Genomic DNA, 27,547 nt, shown 5'->3' with positions numbered 1-27,547 from the left:
CATTTGGCACACCTTATCACACATCTTTTCTGCACATGTGAAAATTTCAAACCAATTTCATAGCTACACCGAGTGACCGATCGCTTTGAAACTGTCAGTGATTGATAAGAGTAACAGTAGGTATGTACAAAATTCATATTTCGGTGTTTTGTTATCGGTGACATAAGGTCAGGGGAGTTTGCGCCCTTTCCATTTGAATTCAATGGAAGAAAATTGAATAGCGCCTTTTTTGGACGAACGTTATATAACCCGCGCCCTGTAGGGGGGGGGGGGGAGCGAAACGGCCCCTCCCTGTCCTTTTCCGTCGATATCTCCTAAACGGCTGGAGATATCGCCACCAAACTTTCAGAACCCCTCCGGGCATCAATTTTACACATCGTGACCAAAAATTTTTCCAGAGGCTATGATAGGTCGGCCACAAATGACGTCAGAATGACGTCATGTTCTGTCATTTTGACCGAAGAAAGACCTTCGCGAGAAGACCTGTCAGGCCTACAGCTTTGAAGATACAGAAAAATGATCAGGACATAAAAGGTGTAGAATTGACAGGGCTACAAAACTGCTATCTCGGATTTTTGAGATTTTTTAGTTTTGACCCCCAAAAATCAAAAAAGCATTTTTTTTATATATTAGCCAAAAAATCAAATAAGTTTTTTGAGTTTCGAAAAAAAACGGAATATATGTGATAGTACCTACCGTCTTCTATCTACATACCAAATTTCATATGGATACCTCGTTTTTTGGCCAAGTTATAGCGAAAAAAAAAACTCTTCAAAAATGATGACGTCAAATTTTCAAACTCAATTTTGGCAATTCTAGGCCTTGTGGAGCAGAACAAAGACCACCATTAGACTCCCCGTGACGAGCTGCATCGAATCAATACCCATTTTATGCAAAAAATATCAACTTTGAAATTTGACATAATTTGACCCGACCTTGACCTGACCTTCACCAGAATGTGACCCAGGCTGGCCCCAAAGGCTGCCTAACCCACATAATCGCATTTGTCATATAAAATGGACCATAAAACATGTATCACACGACACTTTCATATCGTGACCCCCGGTGACCTGACCTCGTTGTGACCTGACCTGGTATCAGTGACCTCAGATAGCAAAGTATGTGTTTGCCGAACAATGTACTATCGATGGCTTTCAATAAATTACCAATTTACTCTATTTCACAACACATTTCTTGAAATGCCTGTGAACGGTGAAAATCCGACATTTGACCTGACCTGTGACGTCATCGGTTTGACTTAGGTCAATGAAATTTGGTCACAAGGTAGTTCCCCGGTGGGGCTATCGAACACTGTTTGAATTTTGAAAATCGGCCGGTAAATTTCCGAGATCTTAGCAGGGGGGGCGAAACGGCCCCTCCCCTACAGGTGGTAGGGTCCGCCGATAGCCCTACGGGGCGCGGGTTAACACTCAAACACTGAATTACCAGTAAACATGGCACACTGAAGCGGATAATGCCACCTGTGACCCCTCCTCAGTCCTCATGTCCCTGAGGTCATCTCAGGTCATATTGTATTGTATTGTATTGTATTGTATTGTATTGTATTTACATTTAAGAGCGATCCACAATCAACATGCGTGGCGATTACTGCTCAGAATCCGTATCCGCGGTTACTAATCTAATCATTCATTCATAACATTTGCACATTCACTCACGTCAAAACACGGACAAAACAGAACAAAACACATTCAGGAGAGCCTCGTCCCTCTTACCCACCCCCATACTGTTGGTCAGCGACGTGCTGATTCACCGTTCACGATCGCGGCTTTAACAGAGCGGGCAAAGCGGGAGGGAGGCAACTGCGACAGGTGAGGTGGTAGGCTGTTTAGCAGAGCTGCAGCTCGATAGCCGAACCGCCGCTTGCCTGTTTCCAGGCGCGGACGCGGAAGATGGAAGAGGTAATCTTGTCTGGATTGTCGCTCGCGGATAGCGCTGTTAGTAACGAACAGGGCTGCTAGCTCCTCGGGTTCTCGACACTGTATGGCTTTGTGTGCGATGACAAGGGTTTGGTAATCGGCCATACCGCGCGGGGATAACCAGCCGAGTTTTGTTCGCAGGTCGGAGACATGGTCAAATTTACGTCGGCCGAAAATAGCGGCGGTTCGGCTATCGAGCTGCAGCTCTGCTAAACAGCCTACCACCTCACCTGTCGCAGTTGCCTCCCTCCCGCTTTGCCCGCTCTGTTAAAGCCGCGATCGTGAACGGTGAATCAGCACGTCGCTGACCAATAGTGGCATCTAGCAGTTTTTCGCTAATAACTTATGCTGTAGTCACGCTAAGGCGATGAAAACGCCTTAGATGTGTTCAGCTCGACGATACGGATCGACTGATATGCAACATGACGCGTTCCGGTCAGGTCATGACCTTGACCTGAGGTCACATTTTCAAGTTGACCATTCAAGGTCAACTTATTGTTAATTCGATACGTCTTGACGAGAGGAGCACGATGCCGGTAAAAGTGTGCTCGTGCGAGGTTTCAGTCAAAAGTTGTTACAGAAAATTGTTTCCGCAAAAATCGTCTATTTTAGCAGTTTTTGCCCCCTTGAGACAAAACCGTTGACCTCAGGTCAAATCTGAAAGAACTACGCAGGAGGAAGGGCGTTAATAGAGCTATCAAATGCGCTTTCCCGGGGCGCTGTAGCTCTATTGGTTTCCGAGTTATGCGCCGGTTTGATGAAAATTGCCGACATTCGACCTGATAGTCGGCGAAATTTGGCATTCGATGACCTCTGGTGAGCTGACCTTTGACTTGACCAAAAAATGATTGAAGTATTTTCGTCCTTATTTTTTACGCTCTTTCGAAGGCCGCCTTCCTCGTATCACTACGTGGCCCAGGAGCTGAGTTAGAAGGGGTCCCCCCTTCTAACTCAGCTCCTGGGCCACGTAGTGATACGAGGAAGGCGGCCTTCGAAAGAGCGTAAAAAATAAGGACGAAAATTGACTTGTTCAAACCCCCCCCCCCCCAGCAACCGGAAAAAAATCATGTTGCATACATAGCTATCGATCTATGGTAGCTATGCAACATATAGCATGTGATAGCTATATGATCATATGATAGCTCGATAGCATCAATCGAGCTATCGATTGATGACCTGAACACATTCCAGTTGATTTCATTGCCCTTCCATGTCTCCATCAAAAGTTGTTGTCGGAAAACCGCTGGTGAACTTGTATTGCCTAGCATGACCGCTGAAAGACTTGAATGCCTTGAAAGACCGCTGGCCATCAGTTTCGACCTCTCCTTTGCATAAGGGTACAACGGTCATGTTTCTGTACATAAATTGTGGTTTTGATTTATTAGTTCAACACTGCGCCTCTTTCGGGCACAAGCCATCGCTGACGCTCCGTCGCCCCACCCTTGTGTCCGGCAGGCGTACGAGCTGTCCACTCTGACAGGCACCCAGGTGATGCTGCTCGTGGCGTCCGAGACTGGCCACGTCTACACGTTTGCCACGCGCAAACTGCAGCCGATGATCACCTCTGAGGCGGGCAAGGCGCTCATCCAGACGTGTCTCAACTCGCCGGACCCGGCCGGCGCGCCGCCGGGGCCCGGCGACCAACGCATGTCGGCCACTGGCTTCGAGGAGACGGAGCTGTGCTGCGGCGCCGAGGACGAGCAGAAAGTAAGGCCGCCGCTGGCGCAACCCCTGGCCGCCGGTTACGGCGAGTACCGCGGCCTGGCGCCGCCCTATGGCGGCTACGGCGGCCAGCCGCAGGCCTGCTGGCCGCTGCCGCCCCAGCTGGGCGGCATGGTGTGCCAGCCGCCGACGCCGCCCGTGTCGGTGCCCCACTCCCAGGGGTCGCAGGCGGGCCTGGGCCCCGGGGGATTCTATCTCCCCAGTGTGTGTCGGTAGGCGGGTGTGGCGCTCCCCTGGGGCTGCGGGGGAGGGACCAATAGATGCGGTTAGGGGGAGGATATACCCAGCTCGGGCAGTCTAAGGAGTACGGTATGAGGAATGGAGGGCTGTGCAGTTCCGACTGGTTCGGGTTTGACCCCAGGGTGGGCTGGTGCTTTCCAGAATGGTAGTTGGTGGGTCACCCGTGGTGGTACGTCAGGGCAGAATCTCACCGTGCTGGGCTATCACGCACCCAGAGTTTTCGGGCTGAGTCAAGACATGGCTGGAGTGTTTCTAAGGTCCCCCACCAGAGTGGGATGGCTCGGGCTTACCTCCGCTAGTTTATACGTAATGGAGTGCCTTTGATAGTCTGTAGATTCAGTGTGTCCCCTTGCCCCGGCGGTAAAGAGGGGGAACTAATGACCTGGGATCTATTTATAAGTTATGATGTTACATGCTTTTACCGCTGCCTAATAATTGTGCCATATGGAAAAATAGTCATGTAGCTAGATGACTTTAGATCGTATAATGACGGAGGCAAAATGTGTTTTTCTTAGTTTGTTAGTGCTTATTCATTGCCTGCTGCGGTTTTCAACGAAATGATGAACCCAGGCATTGCTACCGTTTTGTACTGTGTAATTATCACACGGTCATAAGTCTGCGTCTGTGATTGGTGCGATTGGTCGTGCCTGCTACGGTGCTGTGTGTTCTGTGAACGGTTGTTGATGCTGCTTACGCTGTGCTTGTATGTGAATCGGTGGTGGACGGCCTGGGCTGGCCCCCTGCTGTCGTTCTCCACCGAGCACAATACACAGCTCTCCTGAACATAGCGACCACGTGACAGGCGGCAATACCCCTCGGGGGGAGGGGGGTAACACATTTCGCAGGCTTGAAACGTTACAATCGCGATTATATCCCACGATAGCCTAAGCTCAACGCCAGGTCAACATTTCATACTAGTCATTCAGTTTACCTTGTCCTTGGGAGGCACGTTTCATTGTTGGACATAATGGCTTCTACGGTTGGAAGTGCTTATTATTTGCACAAAGGCGTCGGGCTGTGACAAATGTCTATGTACCGAAAAAAAACGAAATAATTAGTGGAACGACATTAATTGATTAATGCTTGATATTGCCTTGGGTGTCGGGACCCGCTTGCTGATTGGGTTGTTCGTTGGATATTTACTGTCCAAGCAAGTGCACAATTCTGCTTATCAAGCTCGTTATTTCGTTAGCAAGTCGTCCGGTAGAGATTATTTCTATCCCCTCTGTGTTCACTGGTATGAGCCGGCGTCTTCTTCCCGCTGTCATTCTTCCACAACCTTCTCAGGAAGGTCTCTGTTGTTCAATCCGTCGTAGCTCCAATATCTGCTCGGAGCCCCCGGCCAGTGGATAGCGTGTAGTCACGGCCACCGACCAGAGCGCTGACCGCTCGTGGCCAGTCATTCACCCGTTCGCCGCACCATATAGGGGCCGGCCAGCCATGTCGTGCACAGTGCCACCGAGCCTCCGTGCCTGCCTGCCCCACCCAGCGAGCAGCCTTGCTACCACCTCCACTGCGGCGGAGACCGCTGGCGGTGCCCCCCCCCCCCCATGATCTGTGGACAGTCAGTCTATGTCATATGGATGGCGTGGAGGCCGTATGGTGATGCAAGAAGGCCTCTTCATGGTATCCAACGGGTTTTCACGGATAGCGAAATATGATTGCTGCAGATATTTCCGTAACTGGAGAGGCATTGCTACTTGGCAATGTCTCTGAGAGTGTCGTTTAGGCTTGCCGCTTTCAGTTATGATGTTCGAAGCTTATGGAGAGTATGCTTGCTGACCAGGATAAAGAACTTGCGTAGGTCTGTTTGGGTCCCGAAGATGTTAGCTTCTATCGTATGCCAATCTGCAGCGTGTGGCTGTATCGTGCAGATTGTGGCTCTTGTCGACTGATGCTTCTGTCATCTTCAATCGGAGGAACTGTTTTTAACTGTCTTGGCATCAAGGAAGGAAAAACTTATACATCTTATTTATCCTAAACTGACGAGGGTCTGGTCTTCTGTCGTTGGCTCTTTCTCGTTGGCTCCTTCTCGTTGGCTCCTTCTTAGCACCCATGCTTCATTGGTAGCTGTCTGCGACTGTCAATTGTCGCGCCCTCGACACACGACCTGTCAACACCCGACACTGGCCACTGGGCTCATCTGTCCGCTCTGGCCAGCCGTGTGTCAGAACAGGTGACGGGCTCTGACGGATGGCCGTGTCTTGGTGGTTGCATGCTGTCCGGAGAGATGCTCCCACCACAGGGTGCAGTGGGGGACCGGGGATAGATACGGCTTCCCGTGGGGAGGTGTTTAACTTTGGTGAATGATACCGCCCTGGCCTGGCCAGGCGGGCCGCAGGAGTGTGAGACTGGGAGAGTGTTGGCATGGAAATGTTTGCTCGCATATAATCACCATATCAGGCCCCATCTCTCCCGATGACTCTCTTGCAACAAGCTCGGCTTAGCTGGAGGGCATCGGGAGGGATGGCAAGACAACATGCATGAATTAGACCAGACCTGATTTACCCCACTAATGTCCCCTTCCAAGTGAGTGTGTGCGTGTTCCTCACTAACAATGTACGATTGAACCCTTAGCGGACAGTTGATGCTAGATTTGGCATTAACTACTATGGCTCTCTGTATCTACTAACCAAGTTAAATAATATCATACGTAGTCAACGCCGCTTCTTTTATGTTTTTTCCTCTTCTTAGCAGGGAGTGCCGCGACTTTTCAACTTTGATTTTTATTTTGGTGTTAACGTAAGGGTTCTGTGCGTCGCTGGGACTGAGGGTGGGGGCACTCCTGGTTGCCTGATCATGGGTAACGGACTATTAGTAGAAAAAAAAAACTGCACAGAGTGAGATGTGATGGAAGTGTGCGTAGCTTTGGTGGAATGCGGATTATGACGACTGATTTAATGGACAACAGTTAGGGACACCGTCCCTTATTTGTGCGTAAAAGCTCGATACTCTATCAGCTCTCGCCTCTCAGTAATTTGAAGATACTTTTCTGTAGATCTCGGTGTGTTTCAGAGAGGATTTCATTATGCGAAAGTGAACATCGCTTTTTAGCGCTGGCTGCTTTTGGAACCAAAACTAGGCTGCTAGTTATTGAGAGCACATTCCTCTGAGTGGACTGCCTTTTTAGAGGGCTTCAGACTGACTTCCTCGTTCATTGTTATGCATTGGCCGGGCGTCTGTTTCGCGGTGATCATATGCTGCTGCTGGCGAGGGCAGATGGTCGTGATGAGATGATCACCCGTTTCGGTAAGATCACATTGTGCAAGGTTTAATGTGGACCGGTGTGCTCCTCGCTACTCAGCACGATGCTCTGATGAGAGAAGGATTGAGGATCGCCGCTTCCTTCCCTCGGCGCGGCGACTGATGCGCGCTGGCCGCCTCATCAGCACCCGCTGGGCGTCCGCTCGTTTCCGGCTGCCGGGCAGCGTCGCGCGACACGTGCCGGTCCCATGTGCCACCGACGGCAGCCATATGAGGCGGGCCGCCGGCCGCCGACCGGCTCCCCCGCACCGCGGCGGCCGGTCGCGCCTTACAAGGGTCGCGCCGGCTATCGGCCATCATCGCTGACTCAGTGGGCTGCCGTGGAAGCCAGTCTGAATGGTGTCCTGCTGCCGGCCGGCGCGCGCCGCCCTTATACGGCCGGTCACCGGGCGAGCAGCTATGGACCAACTGTCTCCGCCGGATCCGTGACCGTGTATGGAGCTGTGGGTCGACGCGACGGAGGCCGGCTGTTGTTCTCCGCGTACCGGGGACCGACTGTCGTTCTATGTCCGACCGAGACCAACTGTCGTCCTCCTACAGTTCTCCGTCCGCCGCTGCTGTCTTCCGACTGCCCTCACCGTCCCAATGCCTGTCAGTCCTTTCAGAGAGGAACAGTGTCCGGAGTTTCGTGCCTTCTGCATTGTCTACAGATTCGTCTTCTCCCCTTGTAGCAGCATCGCCGTCACCTCCCTCGTTCTCATTCGGTGCCTGGTTTCTCGGCCTCAAGCGATTTGATAAGCTGCGTTTTAACCCTATTAGTGGCAGGGGGGGTTGTTTTCATCCACCCCTCAGGTTTTTCGGGAATATCTCCGAAACCGCTGAAGCTACGATGCTGAAATTTTCTGACTTTTCCTAAAACTAAATTGGGCACATTCCCTGAAAATTTCAAGTTCATAACTTTACCAAGGGCGGCTCCAGAGCACTGGGAATTGGGGGGTCCTATTCGTGAAGCGAGTCATTTGGGCGATGATCACGATGCTGATGTATTATAACTGTATGCACCAGTTTTATCATGTGATAACATATACAAAGTTATTGTGCATCCTCTTTTGACACGTTTTTGCTATAATAGGCGGATCCAGGCGTCCAAAAAGGGGGGTTATGTTTTACCTCCCAACATAGGTGCCCTGACACCGCCTATGCATGACCAATACAATTGTAGTCGTTCTCTCATAAGAAAATTGTAACATAACAAGACCATTACCACCCTTTTTAGAAACAGTACCAACAAAAACCTTATTTGCTATACTTTTTGTGTACCCCCAATCTCAATGATCTGTATCCGCCTATGATTTTTGAAAATGCATATTTTTAGGATCCATGTGAATTCCTGGTTCATTCTTTATCGATCGGCAAAAGTTGCGTTAAGATTGGTTCAGAAACCTGGCCGTGATAAGCAGTCTAAAATGTATCTGCAATTTGCCCGTTTTTACCCCCCTCAACCCCCCTTTTGACATTTTCTTAATTTTTTTTTTAGAAATGTAGATCACGTTGAGCGAAGTCGAATGCCGTTTGAATTTTGAAAATCGGCCCGTTAGATCTCGAGATATCAAGGGGGGGTCGTAAACAGCCCCCCCCCCCTGCCACTAATAGGGGTAGCCAGGAGCCTGCCACTAATAGGGTTAACCCTCGCATGTGTAGGGGGGGGGTCGGATGGACCCCCCCCATGGTTTTTCGCGAATAACTCGCGTAAAAAGCGGCCGATCGCGACGAAACTTTCAGTACCCTCACATTGATCAATTTCACACCTACCCTGAAAATTTCATGACCCTGACCCAAATGACCTTTGACCTGTGACCTCTTTTCCGAGACCATGTTTGGCCGGAATCGCGATTTCGCGTATGTCGGCTCGCACTAGCCGCGTGTTTGCAAGCTTTTCGTGGTTTCAAACGTTCAAACATGTGATTTGATGTTACTCCCGTGTGTGTCAAGGTCACCTGAAGGTCAGGTCAGGTCATTGACCTTTGGTGACCTCGGGTGACCTCGGGTCACTTTTTCGAGTTTTACATGTTTCTAGGCTAGTTTTTGGAGCTGAATTCGAATTTAGCAACCATTTGAACATTTACGAAGTAGTTTTGGTGACTTCGTAACATGTTACGAAGCTGTCAGAGGCGGTTGACACGTACTACGAATACCCGTCACGACGCCTAATGGTTGACCTGACCTGACCTGACCCGACCTGGTCTAAATGCTTCAAGACATCATCTGTGATCAAAACTAACACGATATTCGTGATCAGCACCCCGAAAAACCCCTTAGCAGCCACACTTTACGACTTTCTAACAGGTCCCGATTTTCCCGACTTTTGGGTCATTGACCTGACCTGGAAGGTCAACCAATGACCTAAGACCTTAAAATTGGGTATCATCGGCTTCCTCTCGTCACGGGCAACACGCTCGTTTTTTTCCGCGAAGCTCTAGCTCGACCAGGGGCCAAACGGCAAGGGGGGGGTCCAACCGACCCCCCCCCTACACATTAGAAGCTGGCAAACGCCGCACACATGCGAGGGTTAACCTGTGAGAGACTGCATTGTCGCATAGAAAGGGAGCAAAATGCTGAGGAGACTGCAAGTAGTTACTACAGCGTAACACCAATTGGAACTGAGTTCACCGCGCAGCGTGGAGACTGCATCGGACGGTAGTAAGTAGCACCAGAGACTGCAACGAATAGTGACAAAGAAGCACTAGGGAATACGATCCAGAAAAGCTCCATAACAACAAACAGGGAGGTGCGCCTTATTGGGAGCACTCGGTACTGCATGGTTCAAGGATGGAAGTTATGGAAATATGCTTCCGCGCAGCAACGGATGTCGTCATGCGCTCGGCAAAGAACGCACGGCTTTTGCAGCAATACTCAATTGTTAGCTGCTTCGGAGCAAAGGAAAGGCATGCATGTATTCGGGAAAAGGTCATTGGAGACGGCTAAGTTGAAGTCACCATAAGATAGACAACTACAATGCCACCAGAAAACTTTCGACTGTTTTCTGTCGGACGCGAGATAGCGTCCATAATTTCCACTTTGGTTTCCGAGCTGATGTGATGATTGGGCATTGTGATAGTACGCGGACCAGGAATCTTCTGACGGCTGTGCTCGTGGACGTCTTTCTAGTCTCAATATGAGCTGTTTACAGTGCGTTATTTCGTTCTCCGAATTCTTTCGATGAGCGAGTGTCCATTTCCGTCGTCCACGAAATGGGACCTGCCCGGTGAAATGAATGGCTTCGTCGCCTTTACTCTGCTCAAACCACAAATATGTAAGATGTGGCTGCTCTTATATCTGCCGTTGAAGTCTTTGACGGCTGCGCTCCTTTGACACGCGTTTGTCCGGTTACCCAGTTAGCTCGTAAGTTTTACCACGGAGGGAACGGAACTGGATAGTGAAAAGAGTTTCTGGCGGTAGACGACATTCAGAAAACAGGCTCGAGCTCTTCATCGTAGTTTATTATTTTGGAATGTATACAGTTACAGATCAAGTTAAATCGAACATGCGTACACGCCTTTGTCAGTCTTCACGGTTTTTGGCAACCCTCATCGCATCACAGCGTTCTAGGAGCAATTACGTAGGTATCCTATGCAACAAGTGTATCCGAAGTGGATACACGTCATGGAGTGGAAATTGGGCAGACAGGATGCCATCCTGCGTAACAAGGCACGCATTTGCCGATTATTACACATTTCACTTAACAAATTTATGACATTAATCCCTTTAGCTACATTCGTAATGCACAGCCACACACGTCACTGACTGATAAAGCTGACATCGAAAACTTTTCACCAGGATTGAAAAGTAAAGTGGATAGGTATCATTCCGTCGGATACTGGCATATTCAGAGGCGGTTATGACAGTGACATTATCCTGACAGATTGGTTATGACATTATCCTGACCTGTGTAGTGTGTGTGCTTCTCAGCACACACAGCTCAGTCTGTCGCCCGTCCGCCGAAGCGCCGACGTCGGTCAGTAAATACCGCACAGTGTCGTCCGCTCCGTCCGGTCGCCAGCTCCTGGTCCATCGCTCAGGACGGTCTTGGTGACCACTCCATATACGGGCCGGGCGCATGGCGGCGCGCTGTTGACAGGCAGCTCCGTTACCTGCAGAAACTGGTCGTCGAACCACGTTTGTGGCGTCAGCAGTGAGCGGCTGGCGTGCTGGATGACCGCCGATATGGGACCGTATCGCAGGGATGATATTTAGGTTCCACACAGCAGTGTGCTGGACCGAAAGACACGCCGAATACCCCAGCTCTGCTACACCATTGCGTGCAGTACCGATGCACCTACTCCTCACCATACTACGTTCCGGCTTACCTGCAGAAACCGGCGATCATATGCCATATCGTACTAAAACGCACAAGCCCTACGGCACACGGCTCCCATACAAAACCTGATTGCGCCGACCTGAAGCATACACATACACAATCGACGACATGCATGACCCCCATGCAATTCCCGACCGTACCGATATCCATGTGCTACTGTGACGTGTCGCACGGAGCCGACAGCCGGCACTGGCGTCTGGAGAAGCTTATAGCGCCTATCCGTGACTGCACAGCGCCTCAACGTGCCTGCACATACTCTAAGCAAGCAAACATGCACACATGACGAACTGATGCATCCTAGTGTCATTCAGAGTTTCGATGAACGAGAACGAGTTGTGCTGGCGCCTTCTGTAAAACGGAGATGCCCAACTCATAGGGATACATATTCCGAAGCTAATTTAATCTCTAATGCGCTATAACACCACGAGTTTACGTATTCTCGCGTTAACCAACGCCATTCATTCATTCATTCATTCATTCATTCATTCATTTATTCATTTATTCATGTATTCTCTCATTCATTGCATGGCAGTCGATGCTGCAGTTATTTGGGGATTTTTGGTAGGCTTGCTTCTTTTTTTCGCGTGCCAGGATAGGTGTTCCCAACTTATGTACGTCCCTTCTCAGCGTACGTCTCATTTATTCGCTCGTGACTCAAGAGCAAGACGGGATTTTTATTCATTCACTTCGTGTGCCAAGGAGAAGTCCCATTCATTTTTGCTCTTCCGCTAGGAGAGAAAAATGAATGGGTCTTCCCCTTCTCAGTCCGGCTTTTTTTCCAAATCGCGCCCAGACCTGATGCATTCATTTTCGTCACGTACCGGTACCAGATTCATTTATTGTGTTCGCTCGCGAGTCCTGAGTTCATTCATTCTCGCTCACAAGGACGAGGCTCATTCATTTTCCTCACGCGGCAGTACCGGATACGTTTATTGGACGCCGGCCCACGTCTGTCGGCCATCACGAGACCTAATAAGGGAGTCTCTGAGCCAGGCTGGATTTAAATACCCCGCGCCTTTTACAGAGGCTGTGCTGGGGAGGAGGTGGACCGGTCCGAACACTTTCCGATGCAGCTGCTTCATGGCAGCTGGTCTCTAATGAAGGCTAAGCCGTAAGGCTGTCTATTTTCGGCAGACGCGAGGTCCTGCTCTTGCTGGCTGGTTTGCTGTTGTTCCACGACGTCCATGCCCGCGTGTATGGCAAACCGGCGTACAATCGGCGTATATGGATCTCGGTATGATTTCTATTGATAAGTTAAAGGGACCCTCCCACCTTAACATTAGATTTGAGTTGAGATAGCCAAAATGGGGTCCCTGGCTCACAATTACCGGTTTCGGCACTCACAACATCGAGAAATGCCTTAAATCGGAAATATTGAATTTCAAAATTGCAGCATTTTGATTCAGAGGGGCTAATGCATAGGAATACCCCTCTGAATGTGTGACGTCATCGCAGATATCTAACGATTTTTAAATGTTTGACTAAAACGTTTTGTAGCACGCGGTGGTATACGTTGCTTTGCGCGCAACAAATGCCGCACTTTCAAATAAAGTCTCTAGGAACAGCGGAGATCCCAAAAAGTAAACAAAAGTAAAAGTCTAATACATATATTGTATATTGAAAACCGGTGAATATTTTTCGATGAAATTTGGTAGATATTCGTTTTTGCTCTTTCCGAACCGAGCGACATCACTTTCATGCTATTTATTACGTGTTGCACCGGTTTGCAATCGACTATCGTATCTACCCCGGTGCTGTCCATGTGTTTGTTAAATGGCAGGCCTCAGGCACGTCTCAGGACTTACGTAGGCGGAAGGCAACGCCGCCGTGATGGGCGATGCTTCCTTTGCTGCGTCGACCTCGGTTCTAGCGGACCGAACCCCTGAGAATGCCTGTTCTGGGTTCTAGAGAGAGTCGTTCTGGGTATTGTTTACACATTTCTGTGAAGTGGTCAGTACGGTTTTCCGTTTTAGCTGTCTTCTGGCGGTAGTAGGCATGTCCCGAGTCCCGACCAGCTTTTATACGACCCGACGAGTGCGAGTTGGGACGCACGCTGGTGTGGACTATTGGATTCCTCGCACTGCGGCCCGTGTTGGCCGACACCTGCGGTCGGTCCCCAGATCAGTTGGCCGCTATCTTGAACTGAACCATTCTTGAACTGAATTCACGCTGCGATCCTACTTTTCCACCATATGTTAGTCCTGGGTCACAATGAGGCAACTACCTATCGCACATGGGCGCTGATCTCGGGCGTTCGGTGACCACCGACTGGGCCCGTGGTCAGCAAATGTTCGTGCTCAGTGACTGGAGCGCAGGCCGAAGTCGTGCTTGTGGATTCGGTTCGTGGATAAGTTGAATCGGGGAGGATGGGGCAGCCTGCAGATTGTACATGCGGGAGTGATTGCGGATAGACTAATAGCGCTGCGTCAGCGAGTTTCCCCTGCTAGAGTGACTTCCTGTGTCAGCGGGTGCCATCTGCTGTGGCTCCATCCCCGAAAGGACCGTCTGCGCCGGTCAGTCGACTGAGTCCGTTGGCAGAATCTCAGACTGTTTGTCACCTCCCAAAGGTGCCTCACTGATTGTAACTATATTTGATTTTATCTTCCTCTTTTTTATGCATAAAGTCTACGGCTCGTCTTAGAAAGTGCCTATGACGTCGTCATAGACATTGTGTGCGAAGTTCTTCTGAGAACTTTTACATTGCAAACCCTGACCTCCCCCCCCCCGACACACACGCAATCCCGCCCAGGTCGGCTGCTGCCCGTCCGCCAGGCTCGTGCACTGTGACTGCCTGCTTTCGGTCGTCTATCTGTCGTGGCTGTGTTTGTACTTGTGCTGGTAGCTGGTGCGGTCCGGTGATCGAGCCTGTGCTCGCTGTGTCCAGCTGGTCTTTACGAGTTCGATATGTGCTTGATGTTGTGGTGCTCATCTGGTGCGTTCCCGTCTGCGTCCTGGGCCTCGTTTCATAAAAGGAATTACTTACGGCGTTCCGTCAATTATGCCAGATTTGGCGTATTTGATGCCAATTCGGTTTCATAAAGCCGGAGACCGGAGTAATTCACGCCATCGAAATTACGGAGCTTCATTTACGGCAAATGTTCGAATCCGGACCAATTGATGCCATTTGGGTTTCATAAAACGACGTAATTAACGCCAAATATTTTATCAAGTTCTTGATATCAGTGGTGTAAACTACGCACAAAAATGTTGCGTGAATTTAAATTAATGTGAAGATTCGAAGATAATTTTTAATATATTTTATAATGTTGAGCCCGGTGAGGAAGAAAGAACAGCCAAAATGAGAAAAAGAAACTGCAAATCTTCTGTACCAGTCGCTTTTTGTGGCAGCTATCGGAATTTTGTTTATTCGCCGCGCCGCGCCACTTTCGTAGTAAGGCACTTCTGCTTAGCTGGCTTTCTGCTGTTCTTAATATATTGATTTAATAAAGGATGGTCATCAATATCAATTTTGTTTTTTCATAAATAATTTCTAAGATTAAAATTCAACATAATTGTTTTATAATTTCTCGTAAAAAATTAGTGTTGACACGAAATTGTAATTTGTAGGACACTTGATAAATTACGGTAACTACGCAAATGTGCTTAGTTACGGAGGTGTAAACAATTCCAGTTTTGGCTTTGTGAAACGGCTTAATTTACGCTCCGTAGTTTGAAAGGGTGTGAAATACGGAAAGGTGTAAGTTACGGCAGAGTTTTATGAAACGAGGCCCTGGTCGGCTCATAAGCCAGCGTATTTTAGACTTTTGTTCCATACCGGAGCTGTGCCGTCCCCGTTCAATACCACTAGGGACGTTCCGCGTCCCGATTCGTGCTGATCTGCCTCCCGTGTGCAATGGTCAGATCAGCACTGGACTTCGCCTCATATTATATCCCGCGCCCCGCTGGGGGGGGGGGGCAGAATCTGACCCCCCCCCCCCCCCGCCTCCCGTTTTTCGCCAATAACTTCTAGACGCGTTACGCCAGCGACGTCAAACTTTCAGTACCTTATCGTACATCAATTTCCAAACGCCGCTAACATCTTCATTTTTAAAGGAATCAAGACGTAACAAAAAGGTTATACGTGATTCTTCTTTTTCTATCAAATGGCTATCTCGGTTTGTTGAAAATTTTGGTTTTTGGACCCCTTTTTTTAACTGACTTTTTTCGGAAAAATGATTATAAAATCCAAAATTTTGAGTGTATCGAAAAAGTCGGAATATATGTCAGAGAAGTGCTCTATGTGCACCTACATACCAATTTTTAGAAGAATCGGTTCAAAAATGTGGGAGTTATTCAAAATTTTATGGCGTCACGACACATAATTTTTTTAATGGATTTTATGGAAGTTCTAGTCCTCGTACGGAAACAAAAATGGCACCATTCGATTCGCTGTGAAAACTGCATCAGATTGACACCTTTTTAGGCCTTAACAACCAACTTCAAAATTTGATCTCTCTTGACCTGACCTCGACCTGACCTCGACCTGAAATTCATCCAGATGTGGTCCATATCACTTATTGAGTGTGCCTATTGAATTCTATGAACAAAATGACCCATTAAACATGTGTCGCACATGCCCTTTTCTATATTTCGTTTTTGGTGACCTGACCTTGACCTTGACCTTTGCATGATATTGTATGCAACGAATATTGTCTTGGTAGCCTAAAAACACGTTTTGGGCAATCAGTCTCAGCCCATTCTTCGGCAACTACGGTGCAAGGCCGATACTGTAGAAACTTGCATTTTGTACCCTTGACCTGACCTTGACCTGACCTCTGACCTACTTAAGCAAAAAAAAGGCTCTTGAGATCCGCCTTGTTGAGAGCTTTCGATTGCCGTTTTCCCCGTCTTTCTACGACCATCGGTTCGGAAGTTAGACAGGGGGGGGGGGCAGAATCTGCCCTCCCCCCTGGTCAGGTATGCGGCCAATTTTCAAAGCTGAAAATTTGGCCGCATACCTGACCTTTGGTTCAAGTCGGATCTTCTAACATTAACAGCATTGTCACGTCGGACCAGGTCACTGACCCATGACGTTATAGGTACGAGTAAGTAAACTTCTGCATCGTCGAAAATATCACAATTTCGCAACGCCCTCAATGCCAGAGGAGCTATCACAGAGGCTTGAAAATATACAGGACCCTTAGTACCCACGAGAGTTTCCACAACTTGTAATTGTATATCCCGGATTTTTCCGAAGGGTCACCTGAGGTCAGATCAGCCACGTTACCTCACCATTATAAGTCAATAGGAAAAATATGGTAACTTATTTTAGCGCCGGGAATGATCTAAAATTATCTAAAGTAAACGGAATCTTGATTTCATGCACTCCATGCAAGGTCCGATGTTTCATCTTTGCTTTGTTGACCTTGCGTTACGTCATTTATGACGTCACTAAGGTCATATGAGTTTTTCGACAATAACTCCCGATCCAATTGAGCCTAGCTAGTCAGGAAAGCCACCAATGGACTCGGGAAGACATTCCGAATCGAATGATATGCGATATGATCTCCTTCGCTCAGTTTCGTGATCTGAGGGGCTCTGACCTGAATTCCGAATCGAATGATATGCGATATGATCTTTTTCGCCCAGTTTCGTGACCTGAGGGGCTCTGACCTGACCTTGACCCGAGGTCAACATCTTAAGCTGACTTCACCTGAACAAAACGTGTACCATTCGACGCATCTGACCTAGACAAACACGATGACGTAAAATCGCAGCTCTGCGGCCATTTTTGGCGACGTTATTTACACAAAAACCGAACCCGTGCCTTGGGCTGCTTGACCTGACCTCAGAGGTCACCGTCTGACCTGAACCCTTAAAGGGACTATCCCACCTTTAACATGGGGTTTGAGTTGAGATAGCCAAGTTTGCGGCGAGGTTCAGAAACCACTATCTATCTAGGTTGCAACCCCCGCGGCCTCTTGGTGTTGAAGAAATTCGTTCCCTTCATTTGAAAATGGGCCTTGCGCAAGGCCCTATCTTCAACATGGAGCGACCGTTAGTGTGACGTCACCTCGTTTAGTCATTCTGATTTAAATGGGTTTGTTCGTTGAAAAATCGCTTAAAACTTGGTCTGAACTTTGTTGTGGTGCCTACAGAGTAAAAAGAATCACGGCTTTATGACAGTAATGTGGCCTGGGGAAGGAGGTAATTTTGGACTGTGACGTCACATATTTGAAAGTTTGTGTTTGGAATATGGGAAGCCTAAGATGTTTACTGAAAAATAAATGCCAGAACCGTGTTCCTGGTCATCCAGTCTATAAAGTCGGGCACAATTTAACTGGTTTTAACAACATTTTAGAAGGTGGGATAGTTCCTTTAATATCGGGTACCAACTACCAAGCACTGCGTGTCGTAACGTTTGACGAATAATAGGTGTTTTGAAGCAAAACTGTGCGGTCACTTGGCGTTTTGCACAAAGCTTTACCGATTGCTAATTCGCCCTCACCGTGCCCTTGTTTTACAAGTATTGTAGGCCTGATATCCCTTCGGCCTTTACCCTAGGCCAGTTATTATTTGAAGTTTTGTTCATCGCACTGCGTCATGCTGCGTATTGTCTGGTTACGATTTACGAAGCTTGAATAGGTATGAATCTTTCCGGGATAGGAAATATCAATGCGGCTTTTTCGGTCACAAAGAACCCCACCCCACCCCGGATAGTTTATTGATCGGCAAATAGGTGGAGGGGAAAGTGCGTCACGTAAAACAAAATGAAGGGTCTAGCTATAATCTGCCGTTACCTGCATAGGAAATTTCGGTTTGAGAACAGCTTTAAAAGATATGGCACGCACAGGGATGCCGAGAAGGCTGGTCGTTCTCGGCAGCCATATCCCTTCTAAGACCGGTCTTGCCTTTGTCGCTGCGTTATGATCACAGGCACAGCACCGTTCCATCACTTGAACTGTCATCTCGACACTTGTCACGTTATCTCGTATGCACTATAAAACACCACATTTTCCCCACTTAGCGCATCACACCTTCACACTCTCCCGTGCTTACCCACATCACCATTTCACGCGCCGATGTGGCACATTTTGAGCACTGGTTTGCACCTCACAACCGACGCAGATTTTCTCACGCACAGCACATCACCATTCACACTGCCGAATGACATGACGCAGCCTCGATTTCTCTGCTCTCCCTCGACCGAAGAACTCCGTCGATTTTTGGTCGCGTTGTCTGTCTCGATGAAAGCCCCGCTGCGCGTGGTCCACCTCCAGCGGCTCCCTGTGTCATCCCCCACCCCACCGCTTCTGGTCCATCACTGCCCGATGTCCCAGCCGCCAGCATCCGCCGCCGAATCGCAGCGCCTCGGGCCCCTCTGGGTTCACTGTATCACCGTATTCGGCTGGGCCGGACGCTGCCGGCGCGCTGATTGGTCAGCTGGCAGTCGGGGGGCGGAGTCTGCGGGAAGCTGACAATGGAGACCGTGTGACCGACAAGACGGTCCGGCCCAAATCGGGCATGGTGTAGTCACGATGGGCTAATGGATGGCTGGTGACGCCAAGGGTAGATGGTGAACGAGCGGAAAACAAAGTGGGGTGCCTTTTGTGGTAGCGATGTGAGGTGTCATAGCAGGAAGAAATAAAAAACTTCAATCTTCTCACACGTAACTTCCACCGATGCAAGCGGTTCGGCTGGCAAAAAAAAAACTTACTCGCATTGAGAAAATACTTACTACCGGCCCTTTGTCCGTCCTGTTAATCCTGCCCTTCGGCCTTCTGATCACACTTTCCACCATGTTGGCATTGGATGATTGTTTTATTTTTTCTTAATTTCTTCTGCTGATACAAATACACTTGGATAATGAATGAATTAAAGAATGCAGGAACGAGGAGTTTGAGTTTTCGAGTTTCGAGGAGATGCCTGGCCTATTCAAATACATTAGCCAGAGGGGTGTGGTAATAACTGGTGTAAGCAAATTGACCACGGTCAAAAATGCATTACCAGAATGCACTAAAGCCAACATTTTGGGATGGTCTCGTTCCTAAGTCGGCTAAGAGCTTCGGTCCAGAAAATAAATTTATCGTTGGCATACAGTAAAATACATACCAAACTCGGCCGGTGATAAATTTTCAAGACCTCAGTCCACTGAACGAGGCCGGTGTAAATAAATTTTCAAGACCGAGGTCCTTACTGAATTTTTGAACGAGGCCGAAGGCCGAGTTCAAAAATCAGTAAGGACTGAGGTCTTGAAAATTTATCACCGGCCGAGTTTGGTATGTATTTTACTGTATGCCAACGATAAATTTATTTTCTGGACCGAAGCTCTTAGCCGACTTAGGAACGAGACCATCCCAAAATGTTGGCTTTAGTGCATTCTGGTAATGCATTTTTGACCGTGGTCAATTTGCTTACACCAGTTATTACCACACCCCTCTGGCTAATGTATTTGAATAGGCCAGGCATACAGTAATCGCTGGTACCTAATTAGCGTATTTTCCCGTGCGCCACTGATAAGCTTTTCCGTTCGCAGCCCGTGTGTCTGTCCCACCTGAGGCTGGAAGGTAGACGGTTGGTATTAGTGATGTCAATCGGATACCAACTTTTTGGTATACCGATACCAAACCGATACCAACTTGGTATTTAGGTCGTATTTCAAACCTCATGCATTTGGTATTTTGTTGGTATCAGGAACCATCATTTATGTACAAGGTGCGCCGTATTTGGAAAAAGTTGGTATTTCTATCAGTTTTACAATTTGGTTTCGTTTTTGGTTTATTCCTATTGTTTCGGTTGGTATTTGGTTTGCTATCGGTTTCCAAATTTTCCGTATTTGAAATCACTAGTTCATAGTTGGCATCCATCCCACCACAGCAGAGTTTATTATTAACCCGCGAGTTGCTGGGGGGGGGGGGCGTTAAACGCCCCCACTTTTTTTGCCGGACCATAGCATAAAAACGGCGCGCCGCAGGCGCGCCAAATTTTAGGTACCTGTAGGGAAATGTTGGAAGTTTATTGTGACAAAGTTTCAAAAAAATCGGTTGGAAAATTTTTGAGATATCGAGGTTTTAGTGACGTCATGATTTCTGAGTTTTCGACCAAAAGCGGCATATGTTCAAAATATCATATAAAATCACAGAATAAACATACAGACATTCCGTAAACGCCATTAGACTGCCAATACCATGAAGAATCGAATGGCTATCTTCGATTATTGATTATCGTTCCGTATTTTCCAAAATCTTGAACTGAATCTTGGCAATTTCTCGTGACTACTTCACGACCATGATACATGCATTTCTTAAATTGAACTTTTTGAGCCAAACACGTACACATATGATAAAATGAACGTCACCATCGTGTTCTACGCCCCAAATTACCCTTAAAACATGTGTCACAGGCTGCCAATATCAGTTTTGCTTTTCGGGGATATGTGCCTACCCGGTTGACCTGACCTTGACCCTGACCTATGCTTGACTGACCCCTACATGGACTTGACACTCTTGTAAGCCTTGTATGATGGATTGTGCACCGTTTTGACAGAGTTTATGACGAGAGGCGCCCATTGCGAAGTCCTGAAGTCCATGCTACTGAAAGCCCGATTTCAGGTGTTTGACCTGACCTTGACCCGACCTGTAACCTCAAAATTCAACTTTAAAAGTATTCATCTGAAGCGTCTTGTCGCGTTCTTTCGTTTGCCGCCTCGTGCGTTTCGCTGCGCCTTTTGGTTCTCGAGTTATCGGCTGGGGGCGTTTAACGCCCCTCCCCAGCAAACGGTGGGTGGCGAAATACCCCAGCAACTGCCGGGTTAAATGGTCCGCTTTTGTGTTGGAGGCCATAGGTTCCTATCTAAATACTTATCCTTTTGTTTTCCACTCTACTTATCGTTATCCTGTTGGGTCCACCCCAGCTCAAAGAAACCAACCCTTTCATTGGCTCCGATAGGCCCGGCAGTTCTCATCGGCCGGATGGTCGTTGTTATAATTGCGTATCAGTGACGGGGTAGCAAGCACAGCTTTTGCGGCCATGGCCCATTCGTGTCCATTGCTCCACGACAGCTGACCGGTGTGGGTGCCGATGGACGGCAATCGTTCCGTTGTTCATCGCAGGCTATACGTTCTGGTAACTCAGACGTGTCCTTCGGTCCTCTGCTGTTAAGTTCGCGTCGGTTCAATTGTCTTTCCGCAGTTTATGTCACAATATACGAGTCTGTGGCGTCTCCCGTGTCACTGTCATATGTGTCCGCCGTGTGCGTCTGACCGAGCTGATCATCTGACCCGTCTGACTGAACCGCCCCTCTGTATCCGTCCGACTGAGCTGCCGCTGTGACTCGGTTCACTCATCTCACCGGTCCGACTGAGCCACCCGTGACCCGTCTGACCGCACCGCCCATCTTACCCACCTGATTGTCTGGCCGATCTGCCCCTCTGATCGGTCTGACAGAGCCGCCCCTGTCTGTGACCCGTCTAACCTCCACTGTGTAGTGTGTACCCACCGCAGGAGGAGGCTGACAGCGACTGTGACTCGTCTCCTGAGCCTCCCCTCTGATCTGACCCTTCTAACCTCCACTCTGTGCCCACCGCAGGAGGAGGCGGACAGCGACTGTGACTCGTCTCCTGAGCCTCCCCTCTGATCTGACCCTTCTAACCTCCACTCTGTGCCCACCGCAGGAGGAGGCGGACAGCGACTGTGACTCGTCTCCTGAGCCTCCCCTCTGATCTGACCCTTCTAACCTCCACTCTGTGCCCACCGCAGGAGGAGGCGGACAGCGACTGTGACTCGTCTCCTGAGCCTCCCCTCTGATCTGACCCTTCTAACCTCCACTCTGTGCCCACCGCAGGAGGAGGCGGACAGCGACTGTGACTCGTCTCCTGAGCCTCCCCTCTGATCTGACCCTTCTAACCTCCACTCTGTGCCCACCGCAGGAGGAGGCGGACAGCGACTGTGACTCGTCTCCTGAGCCTCCCCTCTGATCTGACCCTTCTAACCTCCACTCTGTGCCCACCGCAGGAGGAGGCGGACAGCGACTGTGACTCGTCTCCTGAGCCTCCCCTCTGATCTGACCCTTCTAACCTCCACTCTGTGCCCACCGCAGGAGGAGGCGGACAGCGACTGTGACTCGTCTCCTGAGCCTCCCCTCTGATCTGACCCTTCTAACCTCCACTCTGTGCCTGCCGCAGGAGGAGGCTGACAGCGACTGTGACTCGTCTTTTGAGCCGCCCCTGTCTGTGACCCGTCTAACCTCCACTCTGTGCCCGCCGCAGGAGGAGGCTGACAGCGACTGTGACTCTTCCCCGGGAGGAGGAGCACCTGACCTGACGCAGGGAGGCACCGATACGGAGGCCGAGCATACCACCTGCGCCGCTACCGCCGCCCCCACGCCGTCCACCGCCGCGGAGCATATAGGTGAGCGAGCAGTAAGAAAACAAACAAGCAAATAAACAAACAAACCAGCATAGGTGAGCTGCGCGGGGGGCGCGGCTTGCGCTGTGTCTGGACGTGTGCCGGACGCTCAGTGGCGATGTGGTTGGTGACGATGAAACTATGTAGACTCCCTGAGTCCCTAGACCTAGTTACTCCATATGGAAGTAACCATGGCTGAACGCATGGTGGCACTTTTTGCTTGTATTTCATCTTGCGAAGGATAATGCGCATTACAAACGCACGGCCTTAGCTCCAGACTGATTCGTATTTAGGGCATCCGAAATCATAGACACGAATACCATTCGAGCTTTCCATCGGACGGGATTCTTCTTTTCGTCTGCTGGTGATATTCTCCTCTTCCCCAATCATTTGGTAACCCGGACGGCTGTGGAGTGCCTCCTGATTTCCCGTGGCTTTGACCGATGTTTGGGTCTAATGGCCACCTTTGCCAGGGCACCGGTGCAACACTTCCGTACAAAGGCAAAACCGATTACGTTCGAGTGACCTCTAGCCCGTCATAATCGTATTTGCCTTTGCACAGCAGCGTGACAGCTATTGCGGCGTATTCGGCTCCTCAGTGGTCCCACACTGTGGAGTATCGTTCGCTCATCCGCGGCAGTCGAATGGTGTAAGGTCCTGCTGGATGTCGCAAGTTATTGGGGATGACTTTGTCATACAGATTCGCTTTCGGGATGTCAGCGGCAGGTGACCTGCGTTTGCAGTGCTAGACTAGTCTGCTCCTACCAGCCATGACGGTGTGGCTCGCCGACTGGAGCGTCACCTACAACGAACACGTCGGACGGCTCGGCACCGCCATCTGTGAAATTGTCAACTCAGCTCATCATAGTGAACGAGCCCAGGTGCTTTTCCAGTCCCGAACACGGTCGAAGAACGGTAATAAATCTTCCAAATCCGGAGTGAGATTGCTGTGTGACCATATTTTTAAGAAGCATTATTATTATCATTGCCTGGACTTCTCTCTTGAATGTCATGCTGGTCATGTGTTGTCGCCACCAGTGTCCGCTGCTTCTCCATGGCGGATCGAGACGTCTGAGCCGAACATAAGTGCTAATGAACTAGCAACTCGGCATAGTAAGACATTGTCATGAATTATTTGATTAAAAGTAATTGCCTGGATTTGTATTGGAGATGATTTTCATCCTTGATAGCGATCTACTGATGCATTGCGTGACTTTCACTTCCACTGAGCGTGCAACTGGGTGAAGCAAGTAACCCCAATGGAACCCAGGGCACTAACCTAACAGTACAGGAGCGTTGCTGTCATCTGGTTGATTTTGCATCGAGTTTTGTGTTATTCTGAAGGTGCCCTCCCAGCTTCCTTCTCGCTGATTACTTAGTGATTTTCCACCGGACGATGCCACTGTTCCTTGCGGGCGTCCCTTGGTGTCGAACCGACGTGCCTGCGCACCACTCTTAGAAACCAGGCGTGCTGCGTCATGCCCTGTGCATTACACAACACACTCACCTCAGCGTGACTCAGCCGCGTCCCACTGAGTGTACCGATTGAGTGTGCCCTGTGCCCGCCCCATATCCGCAGCGTTATCGTCGTGCTGCCGCGTCGCCCGTGGTGCCTATCGCTTCTCGGTGGCGCCTCTGGCGGCGGCGACGCGCACTACTCGGCTGTGACGTCACGTTGGGTTGGGGTGATAGGGGCGCTGGGTGGGCCGGAAGCGATTGGGGCGGCGTATCAGCCAGCCCAGAGCTACCGGATGGATGGCAAACATGTGACGCCTACTGACACCGGGCGAAAATAGCCATTCTTTGTCATCAGATATCCGTGCTGAAGAATTCTAAAGAAAAACGATTTTCAGCATAAGTTCAGTATGCAAAACTCGTGGAGAGTACCTATTATTCTGCTGAAGTTCGGTAATTGTTCCTCGAGCCATATTCAACCTATACACCGTATGACTTCCGTGCAAGTCGAGCGTCCTCACCAATTTAGGCGTAAGCCCACATTGAACTACGGCACGGTCTGAGCCAACGTCCAATCCATCAAGGACGTCGTGCGCCCAGGCTCGTATCATTTAGTGACAGCGCGTCATCAGTGACTGTTAGTGTGTCTTCTATTACCTACTACTGCCGTTTGTGGCATGCCACTGCCTGTTTGATATATGACTGTTCAGCTTGTGTGTCGTGTATGACTCTACTGCTATGCCTGATTTAACTGTGGCAATGTGTCATGTATGACTGCAGTGTTGTGTCACCAGTAACTGTGTTGATGTGTCATTGATGAGTGTGCTGCTGTGCTAGATTTCACCGTGGCAATGTGTCATGTGTGACTAGTGTTGTGACATAGTCTGCGTGCCAATGTGTCATCAGTGACTAGCGTTGTTTCATGTATGTGTATCATCAGTGAGCATGCCAATGTATGTAGATGTGACTGCACGATGACTTTGACTGTGATTGTGCCAATAGCTGTGACTGTCCCAATTGAATCGACGACTGCACATTGACTAATTATGTCTGACTTTGTGTCTGTGGCGTGTCTTACAGACTGGTCGTCGCCACTGCAGACCGCGTCCCACTCACAGTCCCTGCCGGAGGGTCTGGTACTGCTCAACAGCCCCACATCCGTGATACGCCGAGTGGCCAGCGAAATCGGTACGGGTCACCACTGACCACTGACATGCATCGCCCCACCCCCAGGTCTACACTCTACACTGACCCACCCCTTATGCAGAGGTCACCGCTGACATACACCGTCCCCACCCTCACACTGAGCTCTACACTGACCGGGCAACAGTTTCACATCCGTAATACGCCGAGTGGCCTGTGAAATCGGTACGGGTCACCACTGACACACTACCCCCACCCTCACACAAAAGCGATCACTAGCACTGACTGACCCCCACCCCTCAAACTGAGGTCGTTACTGACCGGTCAACAGTCCCTCATCCGTGATACGCCGAGTGGACAATGAAATCGGTAATCAGTTTTGACTAAAACTGACAATTGAATATGGAAGCACTTTATTTTGGATTGATAGGAATCACTCGAAACGATTCATTCAGCTTGTTAAGCATTGGAATCGGTTTGTCAACTTTGAAGTGACTTGGTGTGGTTGAATGGCTCAAAACTACATCAAAACGTATTCGTATAAAACGTATTTGCATTCTGGTGATATTTTTTTCTGCACTCCCCCACCAGTTGCTGCCCCTGACAGGTTGAGTCTAACACCTCATTTCACTCTCTCCCTCAGCGGGCGAGCCGCCGTGCGCCTCGGAGCCGACCGACCTCTCCAAGTCGCGTGTCACGCTCATAGGGACGCCGACGACGGGTCCGCCGGGCCGAGCGTGAGCCGCCGTACCACCCAGTGGGTATCTTCGTTCGTCTTCCGGGGCCTGGTGTCGGACTGTGCGGCAGTCGGAGGAGGGGGGGGGGGGGGGAGGGTGCGTCAGTGGAGAGGTGGGGACAGTCACTGTCTGTCCCCCTCAGCTCTGCGTGCGTGCCATGCCTCGAGAGCGCTGACGTCATGTTTCTGGAAGCGGCGGCGCTGTTACGAAATATTATGTCTCATCGGGAGTTTCCCAGTGTGACCGCTCCCTTCCCCTCCCAGCAGAATCCCGGGAATCGTCCTGAACACATTCCTGGGACATTCCTGTGGTCGGTGATCCTGTGTCGCCGCTTCCGCCTGGACTGACGGTCCTGCGCGGTGACCTCCCGGTGACCTGGGTCACTCGGACGGAGAGGAGGGAGCCCTGTACCTGGTACTTTGTCGACAATAATGCAGCTCTGAGGTATGTTTTTGCACGACCAGAGTGACCTGATTATTGTGAGTGCCTGCTGTTACGGTTTGTCGTCTCAAGCGACGACTTGGTGCCATATCGCGGCAGATGCTGCCATGTTGACAGTTTTGGGACCAATGCTGAGCGCTTTCGGAGGCCGTGATACTGCCTGTCGGTGGAACCCATCATGGCTTTGTATTCAGATAACACCGCTTCATAGTGCACCATCTAACCACATCTCATTGACTATAGGTCACCTCCCCCGTATCTGGCTCAGCCTTTAGTCACGCTCACTTATCATCGTGTTGTTGTTATATAAGCATACATTAAACACTATTTTTCTGGTTTTCTTTGTTCTGTGAGCTAATACTACGTCACGTCCACTTACTCCACTTGCCTTTTAGAACGGTTAATTATTATTCCAGTATGTACTTATGAAGTTTGCTCCGTGAGAGGTTCTGCCAGCTATTCACAATCTCAAACCTTGTTACTATGATGTGAACTTTTTTAGATAAGATTTGCAGCATTGTATTTGGACCAGTAGTTTTTCGCTAGTGTTTGATGACTTGTATGCCGTGCATCTGACCGAGTCTGGGCAGACAGACCGAATGTCCAGTGTTAAGTTTTGAGTGAAAATATATGAGATGACGGACAATCCTTGCCTGCAGATGGCTGCATTTGGAACAAATCAGATTGACAATACCTATTAGCCGAACTATATGAGAGTCGTACTAAGTGCGTTTTATGCGAAACTTCAGTCAGTTTGCGTCAAGAAGGCGTCATTTTCAGTGGCACATACTGACAAACGACAACCGTCGGTACTTCGTACAGCTATCGGTAGTAGGTGATCGATAAACCAACACAATTGGCTAGGTGGGCCCGTGGCAGTTTAACCTTTTGGACTGTCAAAACGGTTGAACGCAAGACCATTACTTTTCACGTTTCGGTCGGAT

At 49.5% G+C, this 27,547-nt stretch overlaps 1 protein-coding gene across 2 annotated transcripts in view; it reads left to right on the top strand.

Moving 5' to 3' along the window:
- LOC122368259 (serum response factor homolog) overlaps positions 1-27,044 on the top strand; it is a 33,383-nt gene extending 6,339 nt beyond the window's left edge. Inside the window, exons 2-6 of one of the 2 annotated variants that reach the window (XM_043342022.1) lie at positions 3,393-3,644; positions 22,689-22,830; positions 25,363-25,470; positions 26,069-26,182; positions 26,426-27,044. In XM_043342022.1, the coding sequence (XP_043197957.1) occupies positions 3,393-3,644; positions 22,689-22,830; positions 25,363-25,470; positions 26,069-26,166 (600 nt within the window). In that variant the 3' untranslated portion in view covers positions 26,167-26,182; positions 26,426-27,044. Of the gene's footprint in view, positions 1-3,392; positions 3,645-22,688; positions 22,831-25,362; positions 25,471-26,068 lie in introns of both variants that reach the window. The other variant, XM_043342023.1, reaches the window with a different exon arrangement.
- Positions 27,045-27,547: the final 503 nt, after the last annotated feature.

Source organism: Amphibalanus amphitrite, unplaced genomic scaffold (genome assembly GCF_019059575.1).
Source record: "Amphibalanus amphitrite isolate SeventyFive unplaced genomic scaffold, NRLGWU_Aamphi_draft 000934F_arrow, whole genome shotgun sequence".
Classification (NCBI taxonomy): domain Eukaryota; kingdom Metazoa; phylum Arthropoda; class Thecostraca; order Balanomorpha; family Balanidae; genus Amphibalanus; species Amphibalanus amphitrite.
Note: the sequence above shows the minus strand (reverse complement) of the source record. Positions and strands in the feature narration are given on the sequence as shown.